The 23,440-nt window shown below is 44.2% G+C and overlaps 1 protein-coding gene across 3 annotated transcripts in view; it reads left to right on the top strand.

Moving 5' to 3' along the window:
- The first annotated feature begins 229 nt into the window (after positions 1-229).
- Positions 230-23,440, top strand: part of Eag (potassium voltage-gated channel protein ether a go-go) — a 36,349-nt gene continuing 13,138 nt past the window's right edge. For all 3 annotated transcript variants that reach the window (XM_076388022.1, XM_076388023.1, XM_076388021.1), the window contains exons 1-5: positions 230-360; positions 17,939-18,039; positions 18,805-18,937; positions 22,500-22,768; positions 23,137-23,436. In XM_076388022.1, coding sequence (XP_076244137.1) covers positions 282-360; positions 17,939-18,039; positions 18,805-18,937; positions 22,500-22,768; positions 23,137-23,436 — 882 coding nt within the window. In that variant the 5' untranslated portion in view covers positions 230-281. The remainder of the gene's footprint in view (positions 361-17,938; positions 18,040-18,804; positions 18,938-22,499; positions 22,769-23,136; positions 23,437-23,440) is intronic.

The following is a 23,440-nucleotide window of genomic DNA, read 5'->3' as shown; positions in this document are numbered from 1 at the left end:
ATCGGTGGTGTAGGGGTTGCTGGATTGGTTCGAGGGCTGAGGCGATGCCGGTCAGGCGTCCCGGAGTCATGACATTAGTGATGTGCGTGCCCATAGTCGCGTGTTGATCGCTACAGTCCGCGTGGTAGCTTATCGAGAGAGAGAGAGACGAGAACGTCGACTCGCGAAGAAGAAGCTATTTGGGATGCGGCGAGGAAGACAGCAGCCCGTGGTAGCCAGAGGCTGGCCGAGGTCCTGATAGGCCGACCGACCGGAGTCCGGGATCATCCAAGGGAGAAAGGATGCCAGGGGGGCGCAGGGGCCTGGTCGCCCCGCAAAACACATTCCTCGAGAACATCATACGGCGGAACAGCAGCCAACGTGAGTTTCATGCTTTCATTGGTTTCCTTTTCCGATTAATCGATCATTTCAAACGAGTCTACACACAGTGACCAGTTCTTCTGGATTCACTGGCTCGATGTCTCTCTGAGGGAGGAAAAGAGAAGAAAAGATTCATACTAACTACAGACTTACCTAGTTATACTTCTTTTTTAGCTTCATTTCGTTTCAAAATTTCTACATTCGAAAAAGATTTTGAAAATTTCAAATTTGAATATTTAAATAATTGAACATTTTTTCATTTCAAATTCGCATATTTAAATATTTGAAAATTTAAAAATTTGAAATTTGAAATTTGAATATTTAAAAATTTGAAGTTTAAATATTTGAAATTCGTCCAGTTTCACTGCTAGGAACACTTTCGTCCCTTCTTCTTCTTCTTCTTCTTCTTCTATTTCTCTCTTTTTCACTGTCAGAGAAACAGGTCAAACTAATAACTTTACGTAATCGCGATAAACGCGTTGAGATAAAAGTTGCCTCGTATAACGGGATTATCCGCGACGACCGTGATAGATTTTACTTTAAACGCGGCTTTCAATGCTGAGGAAATGAACAACCGGTAATGTCGTCTCCCACTCATCTCGTCAGGGGATGAATTTAATTAATGTAATCGAATGAAACGCGTGATCGCTGATACACTGGGGTGGGGGGTGAAGGTAGAGAAGGGGGCACCTTTCTCCGCGTTTGTTTGGATTCGTTGCACGTGCAAAGAAATACGGTCGCTCGGTAACGAGTCGATCGTTAATTGGCCTTCTTGCTTGATACTTAAAGTACATTAGCAGCTGTGGTCCTACGATTGCTCGTCGTTTGATATCGCTTTTTTTCTCCATTTTTTATAACAGACATTCTCTATAATTTCGTATACATTTCACGCTCGTAGTCAAATGTGTTCTTCTATCTTCAATTTGCTGTTCAACAACGGTTCGATGACTAACACTCGATCAGCTGATTGACTCAGAACAAACCTTTCTAACCTTTAAGTAGATAGCTCACAAGGATCTATCCACGAAAGTATTCTCGAATTATGATCGGTAAAGTTAGGAAACATGGCGTTAGTTGAAAGATTCCGCCGACCAAAGGTCATCGGCGATGAATAGGAATCTATGAAAGGGTTAAACGGAGTGTAGAAGCTGCTGGCATTGACCTATTAACTCTCGAATGCCTCAAATTCCCAAGAGCCTGTGAGATAGGCACGCGTACACGTTCTGGAATCGGGATGAAATTTCTGCGAAGATACGAAATCGCATAATCGGCTTTCCGCCGAGATAAAACGATTGACTAATGTCACGCTAATATTGAGACAGTCTCTCCAGGGCGGGGATCGCTATTATTGCGTGAGATTTGTACTAGGCAGCGACTCAGCTCGTCTTATATTTTGCATTCACTTAGATCGAATTGTCCTTCGAATTACCCTAGCCTTATTTGCTACAATCGACAAATCGAGTGTACACTTTGCTCGGCACTAAGTCTTAAACTTACCTCGCATGGAAACGATATACTTTCAGGAGAAAAGAATTAGTAAGTTTGTTCTGGAACTGTTAAATAAAGAATAGAAATTGCGTAAGGAAGTATTGGGATGGGACTTAAGTACAAACAAGTTAAGTTCTCATCGCTCAATTGCAGACATTCTGATTACTCGAATAAACCACGGATCTCAGTAGAAATTTGAAATGCTCTAGTTACCGAGCTTCTAGAATAGCTCGTAATTCTATCCGTAGTAGTAGAAACAACGTTAGGCAGGCAAACGATGGAAGTGTCTAGCTTTGGGAATTTTCGTAGATGCAGTTGGCAAGACATACCCATATATTTTTAGCCTTTTTGTTCTACGTTCATCCCATTTTTAACTTTCTTGGCATTGCTCGTTTCGCGGTGCTTAATGGGAAATAAAGAAATACTGCAAGTTGAATATTCAACAAAATGTGAAGCAATATTTAAGATTGATGGGTAATGAGAGCAGAAAGTAATTGGTGGAATTTTCCCAAAATTTTCCCAAAATTTTCCCAAAATTTTCCTCGCTTAGAAAGTCGAGGGTCCTAAAAAAACTGACAATTTCATTTTAACGATGCTCGACTCTTCGAGCGAGTTCGGGGACTCGGTTGATGCATTCGATTCAAGTTTCCTCGATTTCTGAAAAACTTGGAAGGATTCCCTCAGGCTCCAGCGTCCGCCTGACTTCCGACCTATTCCTCGAAACTCCTGGGACTATCTCGGAACTCGAACGCGCAGCATGATTACGCGTAGTTCGCGTTTCAACGTATGCATCGCGAAGGCATTGTCGAATCTCCAGTTTCTTTTCAACAGGCGCGTCATTTACGCTGAAAGCTTGACCCCTGAGATGCATAGGTATTCCTTCTCCATTTCTCTCCCTCCGAGTATCAATAAAGACTCGAAGAGCATTAGATTGATCCAGTGGAGGGTCTTGCTCGCGCGATGGAAGCGTAAAGAACGCTACTACTTTCCCTCTTGTTTGCACTTGTTCCACGAGCCACTCGTGCATAGCCTGTTACGTCCTCAAATTCGCACGTGCCGCGAACAAATTAACTAGCGGCAAGAGACGTCAAGAGGAGCCACAGTCACGTACCCGTGTGCTGCTGTTTTTGGTCCTCGTGGCAAAACGGTCGGTAAAAAATTACCGCTCTTAGCGCGTCGGCGACGTCGCGAAGAGGGTCCGTAGTTGTTGTTAACTTCTCCAGACGGTGGTTGCCCGTTAACCCTTGAAACGGGGGTCGTCAAACGACCGCGGAGGGTTTAAGGAACGCGTAATCTTTTTACACCGCGACTTAGTCAAGAACAGGCCTCTCATCAACGCGAAGAGCGTTTTAAATTCTCGCGCATTGTCAGGTTTTATCAACCCCGAGAGGAAACTCCATTAATTCGATTGGCTACCTTCGCGTTCCCTCTGCCTGGATATTCAATTTCTATCGAAGAAGCCTCGGGATTGCAAAATGAGTGGAAGTCGACTAATTAGTCGGATATTCGATCGAGGAACGATCTGGTTCGGTCTTAAAAGAAAATTTCCTGTAGCCCAACGACATTGCTACTCAGGGAGGATCAAACACGATTAAAGCTCTCCTTGCGAGTTTCTCTTAGTCTTTTGAACTCTATTCTTCCCTGGCTATAAGCACGGTACACGTTATGCTAATTGAGCAAATATCGCCTCGGTACTTCCGAGATAACGGAGAAACGATCGTTTCGAGGGACAGAAGTTGGATCTGAATAGGTAGAGGACAATCTGTTGAAGTGAAAATTTGTATAAACTCGTAATATAGAATCGATTCATGTTCATCGATACAGTTTCACAATCTGCCATGTTTCATTGCATCTATGCACACTGATGATTTTCAACCCAGACAGATTTCATTTGTGTACCAATTTGTCTATGGCAAATATATTGGACCATTTCGCCGAGTAATTACAGTATTAATTGTTTTCCAAAGTTTTGGATGTGAAATTGAGTCATAACTCAATTCATTTTTCTTCTCTGACAGCTTTACCTTAGATGGCTTTTTAATAAATAGAACATCTTTTGCCCAGATGAATTATTGATCGCAATCGGTCAGTTGAATCGTTAACTGTGCAGGACAAAGGCGTTTAATTTATTCGATGTAGCAGAGATTGTGTAAACGTACAGCGGACGCTTTGATACCTCGAAGCATTCGATTTGAACGCAGCTCCGGTGACCTTTTACGACGTCGACGGCGCGCGTATTCAGTCTTTTCATCCCTTTGTGAAGGCCACAGGAAATTTTCAATAGAGCTACATAATGCTTTATCGGCTCAATAAACTCGTCGGTATTTCTGGAATCTACGAACAATTTCTTTTTCCACCAGTTCTAAGTCGAGGGGGCAGAAACAGTCGCTTTGTTATTCGTCTTGAACATCCAAGGAGTCGTTAAACGCGTATTAACGCGGGGAGAAAAACTGATCGATAGCAGCAATCGCTAGAATTAAGAGACTGAAATATGATCGTTTAAAATGCTGTTCGGTTTATGTTGGAAAGATTGAATCTTTTTGCGAGGCAGGTTTATTTGCTTGCAACACAACGCCCTTTTCGTAATCGAAACAAACGCGACTTTAATCACGCGCGCCGTTAATTACCGGACACGAGAGGGATATCAATTCGTCGATAAATCCATGCGCGCAATTTTTGCGATACGCTTCGTTCTCATTTCAGTCGCGAATTGGCTGAAACGATTCGAAATACATACACGTCAGTCCTTAACTAGCAATGGACGAGTCTTCGCTAGATTTTTCAGATTCTAGTAATTTTTTTCTGACCCAGCAAGTCTCTTTGTTATGTAAGACACGTTGTCCCCATGTTATCTTTGCGACTTCTCTCTCGAACGGACGAACGTTTTGTCTCTCCTTTTACATGCAAACGGAGACAGTTGTAAAATAGAGCAGAGCGAAATCGAGCGTTCGTTTTAACGGCGCTATCGCTGCATCGTTTCCCCGATATCTCGCTGCTACGCATCCCCCACTATCTCACGTCTCTCTTTAGAATATTCATCGCACTTGCTGTGCACGACTCGCTTTCGGCTGCACCGACGCGTATACTTGCCAACCAGAATATGGCACAAGTTCTAGGGAAAATCTGCGACTGCACGATATCGGGCAAAGAACGTGCCATTATTTCGAGCAGCGGGCGTTACGCGTCTGACGTAAGTTCAGGAATGAATAAAAACAGGGAAAAAATCGGGAACGACCGAAGAAGGTGCTTATCAATTGATTCGTGACTGGAATCCACATTCCAGCATCTTCGTTTTCACCTCCCTAAACGGTTGCCATATTTACATAATTCATACGAGAGTCACAGCTTCGTCTCGTTACAATTGAAAGGTAGAAATAGGTAGAAACAGGTAGAAACAGCTCTAGGGATTTGTAACGAGACAGTATTGTGTTTGAACTCCAAGTGGTTTATAAAAACGGTGGACAGGAATCCATATTCGAAATATTGGAAGGGTTGAACAGTATATTAACCGGTATAAGGCACTGTTTCTGAAGATGGGACCGAGTCAAAACTCAGGCGTCCCCAGTTGCACCCCGAAGTTCATCCCGGACGGTGCATGTGCAACGACCCTGAAGATCGAATCACTCTCGCATCGGGGATCCTCGGAAAGTCCAATAAACATCGGTCCCGTATCGGAACAACGTCCAATTCACCGGTTGGCATCGACAGCCGCGTCGGGCCGAGGTTAATAACCGTCGAGAAGCGGATGAGTCGGCGGCGCGGCGCGGCGCGGCGCGGCGCGGCTGTTTTGCAATCGATATCGGGATCTCGATTCTCGCGAGAGAGGCGCGGCGAAGGGGATAAGGTTTACGGGGCACCGTGTCTCGTGCAGCTCAACTGCTCAAGTTATTCATCTTTCATTCGGGCTCGACCTGGTCGCCGCGGAGCCGCGGAGCCGCGAAGCCGCTCGCCTCTCCTCTCACTCGGGGCGGTCGCTACTTCTAAAAATAGTCGTGCATCGAATAACGAACCGGCCGCGCCGCTAAGGGTTGAAGTTTGCATTGTGAACGCGTACAGCCCGCCCCTGTGCACGACTAGCCCCATGTAACCAAAGATTTGACCCAATGACCCAGCGGACGGAGCCGAAACCGGCCGGAAACGCCCGACCGTCTTTCACCCACCGACTCTGTCCCCTGACCACCCACATCCCGCCCCATTCCCACTGCGCTCTTTCCTTCGCTCCAGGACACTTCTGCTTCTCTGACTGATAAGCTTTTCATACCTTCGTCGAGCATTCATCTGATGCATCGAAAGAAATCGAACCATCTTGTCTCGATTATTCCAGGTTTAATTACATGCACTGTATTGTTCGTCGAATGCATTCATCAAGTGGCAACTATTGCTTCTTGGACAACCAAGAAAAAACCGCTTAATCGCTTAAATAGAAAGCTTGAAGTTTGTTGAAACTTCTATTCGAACGACAACGAGAGCGATTCCATTTGTTTCGAAGATGAAAACAGGGAGATGCAAGTAGATTCGACTCGTGGTCGCCGGGACTTTAGTCATGACAAAACGTCAGAAAAATATAAACGTCGAAAAAATAGCATGGAATTCGGCGCGTCACGGTGTTCACCGTTTTGCTTGGTTATTGAAGCGCACCGAGGTCGGTGAGCGAAATATTTAGAAAATATTTTCGTGCGGCCGGCTCGTGAGCCGAGTTGTGCAAACTTTCCTCCGTTTTCCATGCTGGTTTTTGCGGCAAGATCGCGGCTGGCGAACTCGTGGGTTACTCGCGTGCGGAAACTTTTCGCGGATGCAACTTTTGTATCGCGTTGGCCCTGTTTCAATCTAATATCCCTTCTCGATGGATCGATTCGTGGCAGCTCGACGGTATGTTCCATGTCTGGACAAGTTCCACAGAGCTGCCCGTCGAAACTATTCGTTACTGAATAAACTATGAACGAATTAACCCTGGTATTGGAGCGAACGAAGATACCTGAGCATTAACGTTATCGTAAATGTTAACTACATCTTTTCTAACAATGGAACGAAAATGGACAGACTACGAATATTTGAAATTTTCAAATTTTGAATTTTTGAATTTTCAAATTTTGAATTTTCATTTTTTGAAATTTTAAATAATATTAGAATTTCCAATACTTTTACCTTTACGCTTTACGTCTTCAACGCTTCATACTTCACACTTGGAAAGTTCTCTTCGTCAGAGTTCACCTATAGGGTCAAAAGGAGGGATATGGTCTGAGTGGTATGCGGATAGATGTGGAGGTACGTTGAATTGAACAAAGCTCAAGCCTGATAAAGTCGAAATTCGCTGAAACGGGGATGAAAGAACTGGACCAAGGGGAAGGGATGTCGAAGAAGGCCGAGGAAGACAAATCGCCAACCTATATTCGAGCAGAGTGAATTGCATTATTCGTTGGCTGGTCGGCCGAGATTTTTGGCGAATTGAAAAGTGGCTTGAATCGCTCTGCGACTCAATTGCGTTATTTTGTTCGCTGGAACCGACTGAACTTCCGCCAAAAATTCGTCTGCTGGTGAACCGGAGCTCGTTAAACGAATTAAGTTCTCGCTGGCTCTTACACATCGCAGCATCGCAATTAACAATCGCGCTAGAGCTCAACTGTCGCCTCATGAATTGAACACTAGTGCTGTTGAAAAATCTGAATCTGGAAAAAAATTGTCTTTAACATGTTTTCTCCTCTTCTACGCGAGATAAGTGCAACAATTTAGCAATTTGGTACTTTGATCTGGTGCTCCATGATGAAATACCGAAGAGATGAATCTTGTGAAGCTCTGATTGACTTCAACACTCGAGAAAGGGAATTAATCGCGCCAGAAGCGACGCGTATTTTCCGCACTTTCGATTTGTCTGTTGCCAAAGTTTACATTTTCACTCGATGCAGTCGCTTTGAGTACCTCGCGAATTCAACATGGAAAAAGGATGCAGTCGAATCGACACCCTCGCCATTATTTCGGAATCCAGTTGAATTTCCATTTAACTCGATCCCTGAACGGGTTTGTCTCCAGGCTTGGAAATTCCTCCAATTAACCGCGTCCCGAAATGACGTTACATAATAGATCGATTAACGAATGACGGGTGATTCGTGTAACCTTGTCTCCCGCGAGGGCCGTCATCGAAATTGCGCGGAGGAAGCCCGCCGTCTAAAGGCGTCGCTGATCATTTCTCGCTTCCTCGGCGCAAATTCTAGTGCAATTCGGAGCGGACTGACTGTAGAAACTGGAACAGGGAATAATTTCTTGGCAAGTAAAAATAGACAGGAATCCTCAAAAGAAGAAACAGCTGGCCAAAGAAGAGGCACCTTTCTCTAACGTAATTCTCACCTCGAGTGCCATTATACGCATCTGCTGGCCTCGCAAGGACGACTGTGTTCGTCTCCCTTGTTAATTTCGATCCTCTACAAACTCCGAGCTTCGTTACTCACCGCTAATTGGCTCCCCATGCATAGTGTTTCGGGTTAATTGGAAAACGAAGTGCCGAATATGTACGAAGGGCTACGAAGACGTAGGTACCTACTTGTTCCTTGCACCGATTGCCAGATTTCATCGGTATGTCCTCTACAGAAATCTCAAATCGTTCTATTTCTTTGAGTGATATTAAAAGCGAGCTGGGAACATCTGGGAATAATTAATCGCGCGCATGTCTCGGGTAGAAACAGCGATGCAGCGATGCTTGCCGTGTAAGGATATCCAATATCGGTATCCTCTAGCAAGGATCCGCGTGTGATTTCCAGAAACGGTACATCGGCGAATGCAAACTGGGTAATGGAATCACCGAGAAATCGTGCCGTTGGTCTGACACAATAGCGTCGGAGAGGAGGGATTTTGAAGAAGGCAAACGCCAGATAGGCTAACGTCGAAGCAGACAAAGAACCTCCGGCAGGGATTTCAGCTTGCCCAAAATGAATACAAAGTTGCGGGCATGAGATAGAATACGCTGGAGCGGGGAGAGAAGTGGGACGGTTCTAAAAATGGAATGGCAAAAGAAAGAAAATACTTAAGAGCGCGGACAGAATGATAAAACTCGCTCGAGGGAATCTCGCCCCGATCGAAGGAAATTGGGGACGAAGAACCGTTGTGCGCACATAAAAGCGTGGATGACAGAATGATTGACTCGAAAGTCGCCCCGCGACGAGCCAGAGTCTCTGGCGACTCGGATCGAACGATCCTTCATTGACAGAACGTCGTAGAACCGTACTGTCCAGCAACCCTGTACGTTTCGAGCACTTTAATTCTTCATTTACTACTGGCAGCTGCAGCCTTTCAAGAGATTAACATGGACCGTGTTTGCCATGATCATAGTGCATTCAAATTTTCACACGCGATGCGCGCAACGTATTAAATTGACTACACTCAAAGGGCTAATAGTCTCTGGACTTGCCTAGAAAAGGGCACACCCTCGGTCGCGTGTCTCAGAAGCGGAAGTCTCTCCATGCACGATACGCTTGGACTCGAAACGATCGCTGCCACTTCTCCTCTAAATTATTAACCATCGGCTTTTCTTCGCTTCCTGGCTGGAAGCTACTTTCCCCTGAAATTTTCAAGCTACTTGGGACGACGAAAAATTTGTTACATGCCTGTTGAAACATTCACGCGCAGGATACTAAAGCTTCTTTTCACCGTGACGCGAAATCCGGTTCGACTTCGAGACGAAAAATGGCTGATTTAGGTCTCGAGGAACCTTGATACTTTTGCCTGGGAAGAAATAATTTCTGGCACGCAATATTCGCATCTGTAGCAGGGGAGACTCATTCGAAAGTGATTGACTACAAACCAAAATGGATTGCGATAAAAGATGAAATATAGGCGCTTGCAGAAGCTACGAAGAAGAAGAAAGGGAAGGTTTTTTCGCGCGAGATGATCCCGCTAGTGGATCGTTTCGCGAGAAAAAAATATTTACGAGAGAGTAGACGACAATGGTGATTCGAGCCGACAACATGAAACACGGTAATGCGAAAAGATGCAACGAGAATGTGGCAGCAGAGTGAGAGAGAGAAAGAGCAAAAATGCAAAAAAGCAGGCCGAAAGGAGTATAAAAGAGGGTAGACAATAGCTCGTCGATGTCGTCACCCCGTTGGCAGCATAGTCGCGATCATCCCCCGACTTGACATAAATTTCCTTTAAAGCCACTGCAACTATTTTTAGTCTCAGAGGGGTGCGATTGATAGAAGATCCAAACGAAAGGGGGATAAGGATCAACGAAGGAAGAGCGGAAGTAATGTTTGTCGGCTACTGGTCTCTGCCTTTCATTCTTTCTTGTAAAAACCTTTTCACTATAAAATATCTAGGGAGAGTAGAAAAAGGTCTGCGAACTTTTAAATAACTTAACTTCCTTCTATAAAATAACTTGAGTAATTTATAAACAAGAATACAGGCGGTGTCACGATGTCAAATTGCATTTGAATATGTGTGCAGTGGATGTAAGTAACGAGCTTCCATTGCTTTCACTGATTTCTCGAGCAGCTTTCAAGTTTGTCCAGTCTAATATTTCTAGAACTGAAACAGATGAATTTAGTAATCCTTTAGAAAGAAATTGGCGAATGTATTAAATCTGGGTTGGTACGAGTCACGGGGGTTGTCACCGGAATTCGAGCAACGGGATCAGCCTTGAGACAGGTTCCCAACAAAGCCACCCCCAGACGACGACACGCGATCCACGCTCGTTCCACGCTCGTTCCACCGACAAGTCGTGACCGTAATCGTTGCAGTTTCGCTTTTCGTTGGAGAACGCTAGCCGCAGCTTGGGGGCGAAAGGGTGCGTGCGTGTCGTGCCCGATAAAATCCAAGAAGTCATTGGGGAAAAAAATGTTTTCAACAGTGTCGCGTGCGAGTCGAGGGGCCGTACCGTACCGAGACACTTTCCCAAATTCATCTCTGCTTCCTTTTCGTGACAATCGCCACGATCTTAATTTTCACCCCTCCGTCTCTGCTTCCTGCCAGCAGCACTTCTCAAACTGTTTTACTTCTTTGACCAATGCGTTGGTTGCCAGCACGAGGAGGAAAAGATGAGAAATATGAGAGAAACTTCAAACTAGATACAACTTAAATCGAGAACTTTTAGAACTAATGATTACTTGAGACTCGAACAGTTTCAGGATTGGGAAAAGGAATTCGAAAATGGACAGTATTGAAAGGAATCGTTCTTTTATTCTAAGTAGCATTTACTTGGAAAAGTTTGAAACATTTCGAGAAAAGTAGTTCCTCCAATAAAATCTATTTAATCCAGGGATTCGCGTTCTCGACAAACATATCAAGTAGGTATGTGCGAGCACGTGAAGCAGCGGACCATTATTCGAGGGAATTGTCGCGTCGCGTCGGCCTCCTAATAGCGGAGATACCGGCGTTGATTCGGTTATCTGCTCGTCATTCACCGGATCGTTCCGTATTCCGTATTCACCGGTGAATATCGGCAATTTTCAACGATCGCTCGGCCCGTGCACAATGCCAGCCGAAGCTCTATTAAATTTCGGTCGCTTCTTCGCACGAAACAATCAGCGACATGTTCCACTCAGTCATTGCTAGCATGCGCCGCTCGTTTATACTCATTTATCGTATTTATTTTCACGATTTCTTCGAATTTGGAATTTTCAATCTTTTTTAATACATTAGGCAAATGCATATGTATGTCATTGGTATTTGATAATCCATCGCGAAGAAATTCATGTGGCGCTGGAAGTAATCTGTTCGTTTAAGACCCCCAGAGAAAAGAAAGTAGCTTTTATTCAGACGCGTGAAAGTTACGGACACCCAGCAGAGGAAGTTTGTTTCTAGTCCACTGCTGGGAAAGTCTCTCCCGCCACGATAATTAACCGAATAACTTCTAGCGGTATGGTGGTTGGTTCTCGTAGCAACGTCGCCAGCACGGCATCGATATTGTCGCAGCGCGTTTTAAAAGCGTTATTGATCGTCGAAATGGCGCATCGATGAGAATGCAGTCGAACCTGTCGCTCGTTCGATAGCTCGCTCATGAGGATTCTTTGGCCCGATTACGGCGGAGTAACGTTTGGATCTTTCGTCTCATCGACATCGATACCGTGCTTCCCTCCTCTCGGCAACCCAGAATTCACAACCATTCGATAAGATGTTTCTAGAAATCTTTACCGCTTTACGTGACGCCTTTTTGTCGAATTTCTCCACCGACGAAAGCTCGTGTGTCCACCGAAATTATCTCGTGGACGATCAGCGATTGGTTTGCGGAGGGCAAAGGTTAAATTGTTAATGGCGGGTCACGATAAAGAACCTCTAGGGATACTGGCAATTGAAAGTTCCCATAAAATTGCATCGTCGACGTTGCTTTTGACACTTGCCATCGATTTATCCCGTGACCTTTTCAATTTCAACATTTCTTCTCTACGAGTTTCTCAGCAGTGGATGTCCGTGACTCTATCGAAAGGTGGAACATGATTTTCGTGCGTAAGGGTTGACACGAAGGAGCGCGAAATCTAGCCGCGTTGCGACAGGTGCAAGCACGCTCGTCACGGCCACCTGCAGCTGCGAGCACCTGCACACACGCGGACTGCACCTTGACCCAGCAATCCGACTTCGGTCGTGGCTGAAACTCGCGTGCGAATCAAGATTAGGCTAGCAGCTACTCTGGGTTGACCTTACTCGGTGAACATGATCGCTAGGTGCGTAATAAAACGTGTCTTTCGTGTACAACCATCGTCTCACTGCGAAGGTATTCGAGATTGAAAACATCTTCTAAAAATTAGGATAGTGAGGAACCTTTGGGCGAGCCACGCTTTACGATTCTTTTTAGCTTATTGCTTAACTTGAAAGCTTGTAGTTCATTTTCTTTAGTGTTCGCTGCGTGATGAATCACTCTACGGCAGCGGCCATGAAGAACGTAGAAGGCACCTTGGATAAGGTAGAAGGAAATATTTTATAGTAAAAAGAATGTTACAAGTTAAACGTGTTATTAAATCAAGTTAAACTCGCCTATACGTGGAGTATAAAGTTTACGTTGCGAGCTAGCAGGCGTAAAATTTCACGACGCCTACGATGGCGCGATTAGCCGGGCGTGGCGAGCTACCAGTAGAATGGCCCATTAATGTTCAGTCGCGGCGCAAGTGGAAGGAGTGTGCATTAGTCAGACCTTGTAGACCGATTCAGAATCAAACTCGCGCGGCATTAACAGTTGCAAAGCCAGTAATGATATTTTATCAACTGTATTTATGTAATTTGCTTGTTCTCTTACAATTAAGAAAAGTGAACAAGCGTTAAGCTTCGAAATATTTAGATAATTATGCAAATGTTTAAATCTTGAAATCTTTTTAGAGATTAAGCAAAGATGAAATTTCGCAATTAACATATTGTTCTGTATACGGTGAACGGTGGACGTCTTTTTTTTTTTTTTTTTTTTTTTTACAAGGATTGCTGACGATAGAAAAGAGACGAATGCGCGTACACGCGCACGCAGGTACATTCGATATTTAATGGACTTTTCTACTTAGAAGCCAATGAAACGCCTCGAACAGTTCCAAGCATCTTTCCCCTTTCACGTAAAAACGATAATCTACCCTTGGACGCCAGAAACCGCGTGCTTGTCTGCGTGACGATGTGTGAGGGGTAGAGGCGAAGACAGAGGAGACTTTAGAAAGAGGCGCCAGAAGTATTATACATATAGGGTAAACCATCTAACGTGCGTAACTAACTTACCTTTGTTATTAGTGCATCGCTTAAAATGTTTTTTATTCATTTCGAAAAATAGTTGGATGCTGATTTGAAAATAACGAAAGTAATTGAGAGGTGGTCACGTTAGCTAGTCCACCCTCTATATAACATTTGTCGTCAGAGGTCGGTTCCTAAGGCTCCACAAACGCGACACTAATTTACTGCAAATATCTCTAGGACAAAGCAACGGTAATGGACTTAGAACGAGTAATCAGTGTGATTCGCTCAAACGAGATGCAAACGAGGTCTTAACGCTACTCGCCAGAGAGTCGCGTGTACGAGTACAGTAAACTTTCGTTATATGTATATTATATGGTGGGGATTGCGATGAACATGTAACGCATATATGACGACGAACATATAACGAGAATTGACTGTATAAGTTGTTGTTCAGCGTAGAAGGCACGATTTCTTTTGGTGCTCGCTTTGCATCGTTCCATGAGTCGCGCGAGGAAACGTATGAATTTTTCAGCGGCGCGTTCGGCCGACATTTTTTCTTGCTAACTTTCGCTCAATCGCGTTCAAAATGAAACGGAACGGAACAAAATGTGAAAAGTGGTTCAAGTACGAGCATGCAACGCCTTTGCCCGAAATAACGATTACTCCCACGCTGTTTACCTGAGAGACGAACTATCGATTATGCCAGGCGATAAATATAACGCAACTAAAGCCAACCGACCTTCTTCGAAGGCGAGCATAGTCAATGCTCGTTTTCAAGGTGGCACCCTGCGTGTCCACCTGATTTCTCGCTCTCCTCGTCAGAGACGGAAGAATCTTGAAGGTTCCTACGAATCGGTGGCTTCGACAAAGTCGTCTGACTAATCGAAACACATCTGCAAGAAGACCGAAGGCCTCTCAATACAGTGTTCGATTGCACGATTGAAAAGTCAAAGGTGGAACGGTTGACAGGGAACAAATGGGATTCGAACAGCGAGTTCTTCGGCCTGTCGAAGAAAGTTTTCGCCGTGGCCACGAGTTACGCGAAATTTTATTCAATTTCGCCTAATCTGATTATCTTGTTATTTAACTTGCCGTACTGCGTCACGGTCAGGTTATCTTGCTAATGAGATACAGAAATTTCCGTGCGAGCCGATGCTTTCCCAAGCTGTTAACTGTCCCCCCTCCCGTTTTCCTGCCCTAGTTTCCGTTTCTTTCTCGGTGACTTTCATTAACGATTAACCGAGGAGTTAGCAAAAAGTCGGGAATTGGAGCTCATAGCTCGTACCTCACTGGCAACACAAGGAAACCTTCTCAAGTGTAAAATTTGGAAATTTCAACACTTAGAAAGTTGAAATTATTAAGGACTAAATAACTTAAACGAGGGATGAACGCAGAGAGAAACTTACCACGAGCGAATTTTGTATAAAATTTCGTCAAGTAGTATAACTAATGGATAAATCAGCCCGCTAGAGTGGCTCGAGCCAGTGTCCAATCTTATTGGACTTATTGCTCGTTTACTCGGAACCGGAAGGAAATATTTACCCGTCGACGATAAAATGCAGCACATAACGAGCGTTTGCAAGAATTAATAGCCACCCCGAGAAACACCGGCGAGAAATTAGAATAAATGCCGCAATAATGGTGCGGGCGGAGAAACACGAAACCTATTACCTCATTTTCCACCGCATATCGAGTAGTCATCGCGAAATAAACTGTTTCAAAGTTGCTGCTCGAGCTTGTAATCTGTCCAGCGAACAATTTACAGTTCGACTTTTGTACAAGCTATCAGCAGTAGCGCCGAGCGCCGAGCGCCGAGCGCAGAGCTTCCGATAAGGCACCGAGATTTCGACGATATCGTATTGTTTAAGACCCTTTTACAGGACTTACAACTGTAAGTCGTGACTTTAATTGTCTACTATAAAATTGTTATCGCTTGAAAGTAGAAGACAGAAACCTAGTCGTGGGTATCGCTTCACTTCGTAAATTATTGAATTATAAAACATTCTACTGTTTTATGAGTCTAGTTAGACTCTACTGTCCGTTCAAGTTGTTAAGTTACATTGCTATTATTCGCTCTATTTTCTATGATCTCTATTTTTATTCTCCGAAGAAAGTTATCGCAGGACACGTAAAATTGTTGTCGCGACCGGAACAGATTGGGGAGAAGACGCTGATCGAGGAATATGACGTTTCCATCGATTTCCGGCCGACTCGGATTTCCGTTGACACATTATTGAGTTGAACTACTAGCATTTCTTCGAGGAGAGTTATGCGTCGCTCGTTTTACTTGCTTCCTTCGTTCGAGATACGACCAATTGAACCAATTTAATACTTGCTTTTCTCCAATAGACTTTCGCCACTGTGAATGCCCTCGGTCCAATACACAACGTCTATATTTTCAATTGAATTTCGAAATTGAATCAATTTGAAGCTCTCGGAATCGCTCATATCTCAATTCGAGCGAGAAAATGAACTGTTCGATTAAAGGTAACGCGAGCTGTATCGAGTGCTTTCGAAAGTTCATCATTACAGGCAAAAGAGGGCTATTTATCGCCGCGGGGGCTTCAAATGTTCCCTTACATCGCTCCGTTAATCTCATCCATATTCAAGAGCCACTTTGCTTTGCTGAATCGGATTTGTCCCTACCTCGGTAAACGCATCAAAAAGTTGCGAATAAGAAGCCAAGTAGATGCTACGACCGAGTCTTTTAATATTATCATCTAATACAAAATACTCGGAAGCCTCGTTTCTAATTTTCCAACCCTCCTTTGCAGTTTCGTTCTCTTGTTGGGGCTGGATCTCATCAACAGCATCCCCAATTTGGCAAACTAGTCCCTCGCGACTCCTATAATATTAATGTTCAATTTCCTTCCCATCATTCTTATCGAGTTGGCAAAGTTACCGAAGAATCCAGCTGGCAGTGACTTCGTAACTCGACGTCTAGTAGATCGCAGGCTACGCTTCATACCTAACTAACCTCTATTTGCAATCGTGCTCTTCCCTTGGGCGCATCACTTCCTCTCTCGCCTCCAGTTCTACGAAACGTATCTATCTAGGATAGAGCGTTCCCCTCATATAAACTCGCAGCTCCCTGACGAGGTCGTAGCGTGAAACACATTACTAGAACCAACTTGTGCCATGGTAGCTACTCTAGTCTCATCAAACTTGCGTGTACCAGTGTATACCTAATAATCTAACTGCATACTTAAAGGTTTGAAATTTCGAATATTTGTATATTTGAATATTCAGAAAATTTGGCAACCGTTTCTGTCGAGGAAGCGGAAAAAATGGGGATGATGTTCCGCGTAACTATAACTCATTTCTGTAAAGTATTGTACTGAGTTTCTATCAGAAGAGAATTATGTAACACACAGCATACTTGAGGAGCAGAAGTCCTCGCATAATCATAGATCTCAGTTTCGTCCTTAATTGGCAAATGTGGCTAGGAATTGAGGGACGCCAGCTGGCAAACCGCTGGCCCTCAAACTCTTTCCACCCCCTGTTGCATGTAGGCCTGGCTACGAGCGAGAGGCCATGCGCTTGACTGCATTCGAGGATGTGCCGTTCAGAGGCTTTCAAGTCGAAGAACCGACCTGTTCAAGAGGATACTCGATCAAAAGTGCCACCCTGTTGCAACCGACCGTTTACTAGTAGTCTCTGTTACCCTCTTCATCGCGCAGACCCTTTCACCTCGTCTACTCGTCTCCTCGACGTTCACTCGAGGCACCTTGTTACTTCGTGCGTGCTCGTCGCTTAAGACTTGACGAGCAAAGTACATTAGAAGGTTTAAAACCGTCGTTACTCTGCTAATTCTCAACTTACAAGCAGTCGAGCTGATCGATCGATTGAAGAAAACGAGCGTTTCGAGTTGAATACTTCTTCGACCTAGGATAGAGGGGGTGTGTAAAGTCGGTGCGCATGGCCTTGACCCGTTTCGCGGGGAAGACAGCGGGTCAGAGGTGAGCGTCGAAAGGAACAGCAAGTATGTACGTGGTGCGAGGCTGACTCTGGCGTGCAGAGAGACTGAGTTAATTCGCGCGTAGCCACAATTATCGTTATCGTTCCCGAGCGAGTCGCTCGGAAATGGCAAATGTCGGGGAAATGTAAGGAAAAGCTCGAAGGCCGTGTCACGAGCTTCCTTGGCGTTCTACTCGCTTACACTATAACATCTACCTACCTTGTTTTCTTTCGACTCTGTCGAGTTGGGGTTTAATCGATTACAATCCCTTTCGTTCTCTACCACCCGCAGCACCATAGCTGACGAGGCTGTAGAGAGCTGATTCGCTATAAACTCGCCGTTTAGATATGAAACATTTGACGGTTAGAAAATATTCGAAAGTTCAAATTTTTGAAGATTTGAAAAGTTGAAAGTTTGAAAGTTTGAAAATTTGAATAATATGAAAACTGAATTTGATTAGTCACCAACTAACTTGTACTTGCTTTCTCTTTCTGTTCACAGCTGACAGCAGTTTTCTCCTGGCGAACGCTCAGATCGTCGACTTCCCCATTGTTTATTGCAACGAAAGCTTTTGCAAAATCTCTGGCTATAATCGTGCCGAGGTAATTGCTGGTTGCTTCTCTAAAACCCTCTTTATTCGCTTGAAATTATCTACCCTTGTTCTCGGATTTCCGTTTTCTCCGAGTCACTAAAACGCACGCGTGAATTTGCCCCAGAAAATGCTCTGTCCCTGCAGGACACCTCATAATCCTGGAAAAGGTAGCACTGCTTCTCGCGTCAGCTTCGCGATGCAACGAATTTTGTTAACAATTATTACAGTTGGTAATCCGATTGCAATGATGATCCGTTGAATGTAATCCTACATTATACTCGCGCTGTTTTCAATTCCAATCTAATTTCCTGTTCGACCGATAACGAACAAAAGATGAAGGTGGAAAGCAGAGTATCTCGCGACGCAACGATTTCGAGTAATTACCACTTTCCCATTGTTGCTTTTCGCGTAATTACGTCAGACTTATTCAGCGCTGTCCTACGTCGAAGCTCCAATTAGCATTTGTGGCGATGGAAAGATTATCGGAATTTTTGTAACTTTTTTTTTCTTTCAAGTACAATCGCTTTCGTACTTGTCGCGACATGATTGTCTCTGAGAGAAATTACAGTTACTCGTTTTCCATTGCGGACAACCATTTGCTTCGCTTTCGCATACACGAGTGTACCGAAACCGTAAAAGTAAGTATTGAATGGTAGCAAAGTGGCTGTTGCGCTCTATCCCCCAGTTGTTCCAGCTTGTTTTCTCTGTGCCCTGCTTTGCTGTCAAAGGCTGACAAGAGGCGCTAACGCGGCAATGTTTGTCGATTTGTCGGTAGGTTATGCAAAAGTCCTGCCGCTGCGAATTCATGTACGGGGAGTTGACGGACAAAGAGACGATCGCTAGGATAGAGGAATCCCTCGAGGGCCAGGTTCACGATCAATTCGAGATCCTGCTGTACAAGAATAACAGTAAGTACTATTGCCAATTGCGTCGGTGCATGAGACGCGCTTCAATGTGGTGTTCGTGACTTCTTTCCTGGCTACAGTCGACGATCGCAAGTCGCAAATTTTCGGCTATATTGGATGATTTGAAAATGAACAAGTTTCAGTATTTAATCATTTGAAAATATCTTGTGAATTACATTTGGGGAGCTGTTACAATGAGAATGACACTTTAAATCGATTGGGAAACATTAAGGGGGCTAGTTTAAAGCGCGACAGGGGATCATCGATTGTTGGCAGTGAAATCGAACGGGCCGCCTGGAGGCACGAAATGATGTATTATTGTGCATGCTCGTCGCTGGTCGACTAGCAGAACAGAACTGTCTGCATTCGTCTGTACGGACGTGTTCAGCTTCGAGTTTCGTGTTTTACGTGTTGGTGTCGCCTGATCTCGCCTCGTACGTCGGTAACAGCATCGCAGATGTTGACGTACAAACGTTCATGTGGCATTCTCTTTCTACAGAGACGTGGCATCGTTTATTAATCACATTTGTCTCGTATCATCGACGCTTCTCTCATCTCTGTCTCCCTCTTTTTCTCTCCTCTTGACTTTTTTTCTTTTTTCTTCCCTTAAATTATAGACCAGAGTCGATGAAAATAACGAGAATCGAATCCCTTTCGTTTCGGATTCGAGCGAAGCGTTCAGGGTAGTTTCAGCAGACCGCGGAACGTGTTCGTTGTGCGATATCGGAATAAAAGCGAAACCAAAAGAAAAGCGTGTCCCAATTAGACGACGACAATGGCCGCGTTCGAACCCAATAATGAATGATCGTTCTGTTTAAAGGTGCCCCACGAGGTATGTCTAGCACAGGTTCGCAAAAGAGTGCTCGAAAGACCCACCAGTAAGTCACCCTCGAATCTAATTATACAAACACGATAATTATATATATATATATATATATATATTTCTATATACATATACCTATAAATTATATATACTAAAATACTGATGCGTATGTACATTGGAGGATACTGTATACAATTGTTATACGCCCACCTTTAGCGTGAACAAGAGACGACACACGTACAAGGATCGTCGAACGATCCCTGGACCGAAGGGCGCCCATATTGAGAGGACACTATTCGACCTCCCGCCTTCTCTTGATTTCAGTTAATTTGCCCCGAATCTATCCTACTAAGTACTGAACACGTATTGTACACCTGTCGACGCGTAAACATTTCGCACATATGTTGTCCTTCTGTCAGCTCGGCGAACAGACCGTGATCGCGCCAACCTTCGATCTTTTCGGTTGCGACGCTTCCCTCTTCTTAGTTCTTCAGATACTCGGTAATATTCCTGATTACGAAATTTTCGATATTCAAATATTTGAATTTAACAAATTTTCTTTTTAAATATTCAAATATTCAAATATTCAAATATTCAAATATTCAAAAATTCAAAAATTTAAAAATTTAAAAATTCAAAATGCAAGTCCTGTCTCGATATTATCTTGCTCCATTTCTACTCCATCTATTCCTCAATGCGTCACAACGAAATCATCGAAGAGCAACCCATGATGTATCCGTCTTATCGAACAGTTCCCATAGTTTACTTATGTTGAATTTGTCGAGAAGGTGTTCGCTGAGTACGTAAGCAAGTATCGAAGTACATTTTGTCCATGTGTGTGTGTTCGTCTTAATTGAAGCGTTGCAAGGATGCTACAATTAACAGTGTCTCGTGGACAATAGAGTGTCGCCGTCCAAACAGAGTAATTGCAAGATTTATTTGATTTTTGAGATACTCCAGTAAACACACTACATACGTATGTATATACATGCCCTCGTAGGTGAGCTAGCTTGCTTCGAGGGTTGGTTACTATCGAAATTTCGTGAGACCGAACCATTAGAGAGCAACGATAAGGGTTTATAATCGAGTCTATAATTTATAAATTGATAAATCCTGAAAATATTTTCCTGAATCCTGAAAATATACATATATCAGAAAATTAGATAGTTTCAGAAGTCAGATTGTAAACCCTACGTCTCCCAAGCAGTCTAATTATTCCATATAATTAGAAGGCTTCCAATTAGCGTCGAGTACTGATCCCTGTCGCTAGGCGAGTCCAAGTAACCATTAGGCGAAGGATAGCAGGTCGAATGAGAGCGATGAAACGCAGCAAACGATCCTTGACGCAGTTTTTCCCAGCGTCGACGTCTCGTCACTCTCGTCGACGTTTATCTCGCTACATTTGATAGCTTGGTAGCCTAATCGGTGGCTCGACAATGCTCGGAATCTGGGGTCGCGAGAAAGGTCGCTTTAATTTAAGTGACCTTGTTGAGCGTGGACAAGAAAAGAATGAAAAGCATTGTCGAATGCTCGTCGACAACCTTCGACCAATGTTTCGGGGTGAGAACTCTTGGCCAAGGGATACCAAGGACTTTTTGGGAGTTGCCGTCCATGAGAGGCATCCAACGCTAACTCCGACAGTTTGCTAACAGGATTTTCCGCTCGGGAGTGCTTCTTACGGAACGACTTAGTACCCATCATTCATGGTCCATGACTATAACGAAGCGTTCAGATTTGAATTACGATCCACAGTCCTCGGTATCCCTATCCATACGAAAACTCAACCACCAGGACACTGATATTCATACTTGTATGATGTATCCAACCTTGTACACTTTTCTTGGATGGCGTATTTTGGCCTAAACAGTCCACTGAAACAAACGAAATCAGCATTTATGAAACAAAGCAGCTCTCTTTACTCGATAGCGCGATAAATGAGTGACATTTTTTAATCCATAGTTGTTATAAAATCCCAAAAATTCTAAGAACAAACTTCCTCGTCCAATAGAATAAGTATCACACAATTAGCAATTAGTTTTCTCTTTTTAACCGCATCGCCTAAAGATTGTCTCAATTTCTGGATATTAAATATGCATATTTCTTTTCTTTTTTTCATTTATTCTAAAATCTAGAGTTGATCTACTCACATTCCCAGAGGAGACTGCTTGATATTAATCAAAGTAGAGACTCATTCGTTCCAGAAATATACACTGGATCCACTGTCTCCTAGAGCAGACACAGAGGATGTTCGATAGGAACTTCAGCTGTGTGATTTGCACTGGACACGCAAGCTCTATTCATTGGCATGGTGGCATGAGTTAATGAGTTTACCCTCAGAGAACCGCATCTTCGTTTCGCACCCAGCTTCGCTCCAGCTACCGTTCCCCGCCACTCTATCCGTGTAGACTGAGCCTATTTATTCTGTGTTACTTGCTGTCTTGTAAGCAACAGCTTTCATATTCATAGCATGATAGAGCATGCCTTGCAGGAAGAGTTCTTCTCTGAATTCCTTAAAAAGTTGTTAGAAAGACAAATAGTCGAGAAGTGCAGGCCGCCGCAATCGAAAGAGGAATCTTCCTGCATGGAATGCAGTCTGATGCAGCATATCAGACGTACCGTAAAGGGACAAGAACGGCTAAATTAGGTCGATGACCGACGATAGTTGGTCAATAGATTAGCGATCGATGAAGGACCACTGTTACCTGGTGAATGACAGTCTGCTGTTTCGCTTAATGCATACAGAAACACCGCTATGGCTGCTTCTCCAAATAGCGCCGATAAAAAACGAACGGGACCTGGTGGTCCTGTTCCTCTTGACCTTCCGGGACATCACTGCCCTGAAGCAGCCAATCGAGGCAGACGACAGCAAGGGTGGCCTCTCCAAGTTCGCGAAACTAGCCAGATCCGTCACCAGATCCAAATCCGTTCTTGCTTCGCAGTTCAGCTCACATCTACCTGCCCTCAAGGATTCCGTGTTGCCAACCACAGGAAAGCAGTCCCACCTAGCTCATGTAAGTTCGGTTAATCGTGTTCGAACAATTTACCTGTTCGTTCTACGGGAGCTAGAAAGGGATTTTGAAATTGCTGCTCACAGATAAGTTTATATCGCGTTGAACTTCTCCACGGTTTAGTCAGCTCTTGTTCGCGAGAGATTTCCATTGAAATTTTGCTGATTCGGCGGATTCGCGTTCGTGCACTCGAAAGATTACGGGATTATTCATAGTTGCATTTGTTAGGCCAAATCGATCGTTATTCCGCTCTAAATCGAGCGGCTGTAAAACTGTTGAACTGCGAACAATTGGCAGCTCTGTGAAAGGGGCGAACAGGAATAGTGGTAAGTTCGAGGATCGTAATTCCATAGTTGGAATATCCCCTTCAGATGATGTCCTTAAGCGGCGACGTGCTGCCGCAGTACAGGCAGGAAGCACCGAAGACACCGCCGCACATTTTGTTACATTACTGCGCGTTCAAGGCAATCTGGGATTGGATCATCTTGTGTCTGACCTTTTACACGGCCATCATGGTGCCCTACAACGTCGCCTTCAAGAACAAGACCAGCGAAGACGTCTCCCTGCTGGTCGTCGATAGCATCGTCGACGTCATATTCTTCATCGACATTGTCCTGAACTTCCACACAACCTTCGTCGGTCCTGGCGGCGAGGTGGTTTCCGACCCGAAGGTAG

This window comes from Calliopsis andreniformis, chromosome 10 (genome assembly GCF_051401765.1).
Source record: "Calliopsis andreniformis isolate RMS-2024a chromosome 10, iyCalAndr_principal, whole genome shotgun sequence".
Taxonomy (NCBI): Eukaryota; Metazoa; Arthropoda; class Insecta; order Hymenoptera; family Andrenidae; genus Calliopsis; species Calliopsis andreniformis.
The sequence above is the reverse complement of the archived record's forward strand: the minus strand, read 5'-3'. Positions and strand labels throughout refer to the sequence as shown.